The sequence below is a fragment of the Amblyomma mixtum genome, chromosome 3, assembly GCF_055824585.1.
Source record: "Amblyomma mixtum isolate Tamu chromosome 3, ASM5582458v1, whole genome shotgun sequence".
In the NCBI taxonomy this organism is placed as follows: Eukaryota; Metazoa; Arthropoda; class Arachnida; order Ixodida; family Ixodidae; genus Amblyomma; species Amblyomma mixtum.
The window spans coordinates 226,268,731-226,277,207 of record NC_143014.1 but is presented as its reverse complement, the minus strand read 5'-3'; the positions used below and the strand labels follow the sequence as shown (position 1 = coordinate 226,277,207).

Below are 8,477 nucleotides of genomic sequence, written 5' to 3'. Positions count from 1 at the left end.
GATCGCCATCCTTTACTGCACCACGGGTAAAGGAGATGCCGTCAGAGGAGGTCAGAGCTGATGCTGCGAATTCTTTCAGGAGCAGATACCTGCGAAACCTGGCCGCGGTAATAAGGGTGTTTCACCTAAGACTTTCTGCAATTTTTAAAAATAAGCTATTTGAATTAGATGCGCGCTTTTTCTGGCATATCATTGTCAGTGGTGTAGTACTTCATAATTCAACTAAGACGTGCTAACTAGCAGGCTTGTTAACCAATATTTAATAGTTAACTTTTAAACTATTACCGTTGGGCTCCCTAATTATTGAGAGGCATGCAGCCCACCGTAAGTAATGTCCATATCCGTTTTTAGAATTTCGAGAACGCGATTATCCTCGGCGCTGTGGCCCAACAAATTTCGCGTACATCGCGCCAAAATACATGCGGTTTGAGAAGCGTGCAGGCAAAGCAACCTCTCCAGTGAACCTAACTCGTCGAAATAGCCAAAATTTGTTGGGCCACAGCGCCGAGGATAATCACGTTCTCGAAATTCTAAAAACGGATATGGACATTACTTACGGTGGGCTACATGCCTGTTAATAATTAAGGAGCCTTACGGTAATAGTTTAAAAGTGAACTATTAAGTATTGGTTAACAAGCCTGCTAGTTAGCACGTCTTAGCTGCATTATGATGTACTAAACCACTGACAATGCTATGCCAGAAAAAGAGCGCATCTAATTCAAATAGCTTATTTTTAAAAATTGCAGAAAGTCTTAGGTTAAACACCCTGTATATGCGCTGGGTGGAAGCACAGATACGACTGGGCCTTGAAGAGATGCCTTCGCCAGGGTATCAGCAACCTCATTCAAATGGATTCCTCTGTGCCCAGGCACCCAGACCAACCGTAATGAACACACGTGGGGTGGAACCAAGCATTTGAGTAACCGAAGTGCCTGAGATGTTGTAGGCGCGGTGAGAGAGGAACACAACGATAATGAATCTGTCATAATTATGACAGAAGACAAGGAGCTGTTTAATTTGCGCAACGCTAAGACTACTGCTAGAAATTCGGCCAAATAAATAGGGGTGTAATCGGGAAGGCGGAGTGAGAATGACCAGTCAAGGGAGATGGAGAAAATGCCAACACCGGCCTTTTCTTCACACTGTGAGGCGTCTGTCGCTATGAGCACATGAGAATTAAAGCACAGCAGGTAATCCTGCAATAAACCGCTGAGCAAATGAAAAGGCATTAACTTTGCATGTTTTCGACAGATGTCATCGAAGACAATCTGAATAGATGAGTCGGCGCATACCGGACGGATGTCCGAAATGCGGACGTTTAAGGGGTCAAGGAGGGATTGCACCAAACATGAAAACATGAAAACATGAATGGAACGAATAGCTCGAGCCGTTCCTCTTTGTCTTTTGCCTCGTATTCTTCGCGGCTCGTGCGGAAGAAACTATGCTCCCAGGGGTCCGCAGAAGCCATACCTTTTAACTGCCAATACGTTACTGGTAGAAAATAATACTTCTTCAGTCCTTTAAGGGCAACTCCGGCGAATTTCTGCCCGTAGTGAGTTAATGCTTGACTTATATTGCTCAAGCCTTTTCATCACTGTAGGCAACTTCATTTTTTACATTTCGCAAACAATAATTTTAAATCAGCAAAAATCTTGAATCAAAATCAAAACTCCCGAGCGGAGCCCGGAGAGATGCTTGCCTTGATGTCAGTGATGACGACACTACCGAGCGAGCCGCATGCGCTTGCTGCCGCCATTCCGCGCTGCGCGAAAAGCGAATTGCTGTGAGATCACCACGTCGAATGGAGCGACGAAAATCAATGATTCTTCAGGCTGTGACTGTGATCAGGCTCTGATCAGGCTGTGACTGCAACGATTCAATATGTTTTAGCGTAAGCGATTCCTCATTTGACGACGACCCGCCGCGATGACAGAGGCCTGACCATGGTGGTGCTGAGCTAACGCAGTTCGTCGCTCTTCGACATGGCTGTGAAGGGCGACCCTCACTTCAATTTCGAATTATAAAACCGTCTAACGTATAGATTAAATAACTCCTACGCCATCATCACAGGTGCTCATGCGGCGAATGCCAGCCGTCGATAAGAGTCAAAATGCTTTGCTGTCGTGTGATCCGTGCTGCCCAGGATCTGCTGCCCAAGATCGGTTGCACATGTAACAACCGGCTGTTCCGAATGTAGCACCTTGATCTCGGTATGGTGGACATAAACCAACGCCAGTTAGAGTTTTACAACCGCAGCTACCTGGAATATCCTAATGAGAATAGGAATGTGCCGCGCCACGACAACTAAAGTACTGCCGCACGAAGCATATTCGATAGAATTTTTAAGCCATTTATACGCTCTAACACGTTGATGCATATCGCATGTCTCGTCAAGCAACGCCGCTGCAATTATGATGCCCACCGAACGTTACTGCTCGACAACATTCCCTCTCCTGCGTCGAATCAACGCGACTGCCTCTATTATTTATTTATTTATTTATTTATTTATTTACTCTCAGGGCCGAAGCATTACAGAGAGGAGTGGGTGATACACAACAAAAACAGAACAGGTAACGCAGCACTACAATGTAAAATCAATTACTGCATTTCTAAACAAGTCGGCGTTTGTAATGGAGGCGATGGAAGCGGGAAGGTAGTTCCATTCCTTAGCAGTCTTGGGGATAAAAGATGCGAAGTGTAAGTTGGTGCGACTGCTGGGTACGCCAACTTTGAACTGGTGGTCGCTGCTGGATGAAATGTAAGATGGTGGTACAAGCAACGTATCTCTGAGATGATGGTTTGAATGGTAGATTTTGTGGAATAGGCATAGACGGGAAATTCTTCGACGAATTAAAAATTCGGTAAGTTTAAATTTGCTTTCATTTGAGTTACACTTGCAGTTCTATGATAGAGAAAATGAAATGGACAGCCCGATTTTGAATGGCTTCGATTTTCAGAATTAGTGAGTCAAGAGGAGGGTCCCATACAGAGGACGCATAGTCAAGTTTCGGCCTGACTAGTGTTTTGTACAGTATAAGTTTCAAGTTAGTGGGCGCCATAGAAAAGTTGCGACGTAAGTAACCGAGAGTACGGTTAGCGTTACTTGTGACATAGTCCACGTGAGCTTGCCAGGAAAGATTACTGCAAATATGCACACCAAGGTACCTGTATGTGGAAATATGGGTTAAAGGAGTATCAAATAGTGAATAATCAAAGGAAACTTGAGTAAGTGAGTGTCGGGAAATTCTCATATACTTGCCTTTACTTACATTCAGCTTCATTAGCCAAGTGTTACACCAAGAGGAAATCTGATTAAGGTCCGAAAGGAGGGTAAGGCGGTCAGCAGAGCCTTTCATTTAACGGTAAATAACACAATCCTCAGCAAAGAGTTTTCTGGAAGAAGAAATGTTATTAGGTAAGTCGTTAATATAAATTAGAAAGAGCAACGACCCCAGCACGGATCCCTGTGGAACTTCAGAGGCTACACCGCAAGGATCAGAGCTATGGCCGTTAGCAGTTACAAATTGTGTGCGGTTAGACAAGAAGCATTCAATCCATTTTAAGACGTTCGGATCAATGTTGGTTGGTTGGTTTATGGGGTTTAACGTCCCAAAGTGACTAAGGCTATGAGAGACGCCGTAGTGGAGGGCTCCGGAAATTTCGACCACCTGGGGTTCTTTAACGTGTACTGACATCGCACAGTACACGGGCCTCGAATTTCTCCTCCAAAGAAATTCAACCGCCGCGGCCGGGATCGAACCCGCGTCTTTCGGGACAAGAGCCGAGCACCATAGCCACTGAGCCACCGCGGCGGCGGATCAATGTTAAGTCTGCTTAGTTTCAGAAGTAGTAAACTATGGCAAACAGTATCGAAAGCCTTGGCGAAATCAATGAAAATGCAGTCAATAACTAAGTTAGAGTCAAGAGCTGAAAACAAGTCGTTTGTAAAGGCTAAAAGTTGAGTTTCACATGAATAGTTCTTTCGAAAACCGTATTGATGAATAGTGAAAAAAAGAGTTACTCTCAAGAAAAGTTATTATATGGCTATAAATTACGTTCCACTAGCTTGCAGGGAATGCTTGTTAGTGAGATCGGTCTGTAATTGGTAGGGGAATGAACGTCACCTGACTTGTGCAAATCAACCACCTTCCCCACTTTCCAGTCCTCCGGAAGTTCACCACATTGCAGGGACTGCGAAAAAAGTTTTGTTAACAATACTGCAGAATACGCTTCAGTGTTTTTCAGGAATTTCGGACTAATATCCTCGATGCCTGGTGAGGAAGAAAGCTTAATTCCAGATATTAATTTGCATATACCAGTCCAATCTAAAATGACGGGATCCATACATGGGTGATCAATCTGAGACAATAGGAAGGGTAGAGGGAACGTTTTTCAAAACTGATGCTGTAACCACTTCATTAAAAACAGTAGAACAGCTTTCCGGAGGAACGACAGATTGATCAGCAGCGAGTAATTCAATCTGCGTAGTGTCATCACCGCGGACAACATTCCAAAATTTGCACGGATTTGAGGCAAGCATCGATGGCAATGTGCGTTCGAAAAATGTGCGTTTGGCGATTGAAAGTGCATTTGTGTACGCTGCTGCCACGCGATGATAAGCCTCCCATCTTCGCACGTGGAAAACTTGGCCTTCCGGAAGATACGCTTTTTTTGTTCAGTAATCGATTCAGTGACGCTGTAAACCAAGGTACATTGGAGCTGTTTTTTATTCTACGTAGGGGAATAAATCGGTTAGTAAACTCCAGTATTCTCGATTTTGGTTTGGTTTATGGGGTTTAACGTCCCAAAGCGACAAAGGCTATGAGAGACGCCGTAGTGGAGGGCTCCGGAAATTTCGACCACCTGGGGTTCTTTAACATGCACTGACATCGCACAGTACACGGGCCTGGAATTTCTCCTCCAAAGAAATTCAGCCGCCGCGGCCGGGATCGAACCCGCGTCTTTCGGGCCAGTAGCCGAGCACCATAGCCACTGAGCCACCGCGGCGGCTCTCGATTTTAAAGCAAGCCAGTTTTCTTCTACTGACCTGTTAGAAAATCTAGAAAAGTAATCACTTGTAAATTCTGCCAGTCCTGCGTTAATAGACGCATAGTCCGTTCTTCCGTAGTCCCTAATAAATTTTGGGCTTACTTGCTTGCGAGGGGAATTATTCCGCATATTAAAATGTATGACGGAATGATCACTCAAGCCAGGCAGCTAAGAAAGTGGCTGAACGAGGTCTGGATGTGTGGTAAGTACTAGATCAAGGATACTAGCGCTAGACTGAGTAATACGCGTTGGACTAGTAACTAGCTGACACAAATTAAAGTCGGAACATACTTCAGGAGAGAAAATGCATTCAGCGGAGTTGTCATTTGCAAACGGCAAAGGTACGTTCCAAGTGATGTTAGCAAAGTTGAAGTCGCCTGAAACGAAAGCGGGTGATGAGGGAAACCTGGTGTGCAATTTACTTAGAACATCATGCAAGTCAGATGAAAAGCTACTACATGAATTGGGAGGACAACACGCGACAAAAATAATATCTTTGTAGTTCAAGCGGATGTTCACACAAACCAATTCAAGCGAACAAAGAATAGGAACATTAAAGGAAACCAAGCCGTCCGCGACCGCTATGAAAACGCCACCTCCAGGTCGAGTTCCACGGTCACACCTGTAGAATTTGTATTTACGTGCGCAATTCAAAATTTCTTTATCATTGATTGTAGCAGAGAGCCAAGTTTCTGTCAGGATCACCAGGTCCGCTGTGCATGTGTCGATCAGACTGGAAAGGGCGTCGCGTTTATTGCTAACGCTCCTTATGTTGCAAAAAAGAAAAGAAAAGCTGCGTGCAACGGATCGACTTTCGATATTATCTAGTTATGGTGAGAGCGGGGAGGCGCTTGCGCTGGGATTATCAGAGCTAGCCGTGACCGGGGAGAGTGCGCTATCAACATGTACCTCGCAAACGCTCTCCGTGACAGGGCAGTAGATGTAACTTTTCTTGTCGATGACCACTTTGTTGTATTTCATGGAATAATACTGCCCAGTACTTTTCGCGAAATCAATCAGCTTTTTGCGACTAGCTCGCGTGGCCTTACAAAAGTCTTCTCTCATGCTGATTCCCGACCCTTTCAGCTGAGATCTTTGGGCGAATATTGCATCTTTCGTTTTAAATGCTGAAAAGCGGACTATAATGGGTCTACGTTTGTCCGTAGCGAACGAGCCTAGCCGATGCGCGCAAGAAATTGCATTTTCTGGTAACTGGAGCTTGAGATTTTCTGATACAACTTGCCGAATTTTTTCTTCCGATTGCGCCCAAGTTTCATCAGCACAATCAGAAATGCCATAAAAGACTAAATTATCTCTCCGCGAGCGATCCTCGTATTCATTCAGTCGTGATTCTAGATTGACAGTTTCGATGCGAACTGCTGTAGAAACCATTTGTTGTAGGCCAGGTTCGTCTTGCAAATGTTCAAGGTTGACTACTTTTTCTTCTAGCGTTTTTAATCTTAACGTCAAATCAGACACCTTGGAGTCGAGCAGCTTCTGGTTTACTTTAAGCTCATCCATAGCTTTCAAAAGCTTATCGTGCCGGTCGTCTAGATGCGCGGTGAGATGTTCGATCGCAGACAATACATCAGTGTGAAGCTTTTCACAGGCCTCCGAAGGGCCTGGGTTTAGCTCGACATCTCCGCCCAGAAGAAGCATTTTCGCAACATGAACACAAGCAACAACAGTACGGGCCAAAGTATGTGGGCATGGGAACAGCAGCAGACAAACATTGTTCGATCGCTTTGCGAAAAGAGATGGAACTGCACCAACCTGGACAAAAAAGCAGAAGTGGTTTTGGTCGACGAACATTGCTGCTGCCATTCCATGCCCACTGAAGGGTGCCGGCTTAGAGCTCTAAGTCGTTTATATAGGCCAGGTACGGTGTTGTCGATGTCACAACGGCTGTTTATGCCAGCGTCGATCCATGGGTTAGGCGAAGTGAGGCCAGGCCTTGGTCTGTGGCAGGAATCGCATCCAGGAACGGACACACATCGGCTGCAGACGCCCCTTCGAATGTTCCAGCGCAGGCAGGAACTCACGTGCCGACGTCGATAATCGTCTGGACAAAAAAGCAGAAGTGGTTTTGTTCGACGAACATTGCTGCTTTCATTCCATGCCCACTTATTATCAATTGCTTTGGTCGCCGGTCGCTTCTTTCATTAACTTTAGGAGGTCGGGTATAATAACTAAAAGGAGAAATATTCTAATCGATATACTTATCTCTGCTCGGTTCCTCTTCTTTACTGCCCCTCGGCATATCGGCGGTTTAGCAGACATCGCGTGCGGGAACAACGTAGGCACAGCATCCGAATCCAACCACCGCCATCTATACGCGAAACCAAAACTTCTCGATCAGAAACATCATATCTTTGCAGCAGTTCACCGCGAAAGGTTCTGAGCACCCACGTGTTCGCAAATTTGGGACTAATAGAGGTGCCGTGTAGCCTGAATTTTTTTGTCACATACATCTTTGTACTTCGGAATTTGTTGTGAAATCACTGCCTTGTTTTTCGCTGACTCATTCGCATAACCCACAGCACAGCACCAGCTGCCACCCATTCCTCCAAGGACTGTAATGTACTGTGTGGTGAACTCATCGTGACGGTCGCAAGCAGGCCGCCGCCCGTCTGAGCATGCTGCTCCAAGTAGCGTCGCCGTCCGCCAGCCCTGTGCCTGGTTGTGCCAAGCATGCGCACCAAGTGTAAGTCTACAGGCCAGCCCACCTCTATTCCTCCGAACTGTACTGTCTTCACTCTTATCGGTAAGAAGCCATGCCAAGTTGCTTCACTGCATTGTCGGCGTCTTGTGCTCCACGATACATCCCAAGCTGTGACGTCATCGCACACAGGGTTCCCCGGAAAAACCTCCAATATGGCAGCACGAGTCGCGAGTTTGGGGAGCTTTTTTATAATTACATTGCTAAAAACTAAAGCGTTCCCAGCAGGGCTTTTTGCCTCACACAATCTTCACACCGAGAAGAACATGTGACACAAATTTCATTGAGATCTGTCAGCACTGCAAAAATCGCCCGAGTTGCCCTTTGGCATCTCGTCACTTGGAGAGAAAAAACTTGTAGTCTTGTTGTCGAGAGTAGATATAGGTGCTGCTGATCGAAAGCTTGTATTGTTGGGAACATATCCGGAAATTTCCGACTACAGCATTTTTCGCCTCTAAGTTTGTTATGAACGTATATCTTTCATATAATAACATCCAACTATAACCACCAGTATGTCCGCAGATCTCTCCTCGGAATGCTTGAATTTATCTTGCTATTCACGTCTTTTCTATGTTCAAAAATGTTCCACATCGGTTTACTATGACAGTCTTAACTACTTGATGCGGGCAAAGGAAAGATATTGACAGAAACCTAGTGCTACCAATCGGATAACTGGACCATTGCCTTCACTATTATACATATCAGTACC

At 45.4% G+C, this 8,477-nt stretch overlaps 1 protein-coding gene across 1 annotated transcript; it reads right to left on the bottom strand.

Moving 5' to 3' along the window:
• Positions 1 to 5,877: 5,877 nt before the first annotated feature.
• Positions 5,878 to 6,873, bottom strand: LOC149353904 (uncharacterized). The gene has a single exon (XM_089575876.1). It carries the CDS (start codon positions 6,871 to 6,873, stop codon positions 5,878 to 5,880), a length of 996 nt encoding a protein of 331 aa, XP_089432002.1.
• Positions 6,874 to 8,477: the final 1,604 nt, after the last annotated feature.

Bases quoted from the DNA above. Each gene is read 5' to 3' on its own strand.
- LOC149353904 (XM_089575876.1), bottom strand. From the start codon at position 6,873: ATGGCAGCAGCAATGTTCGTCGACCAAAACCACTTCTGCTTTTTTGTC.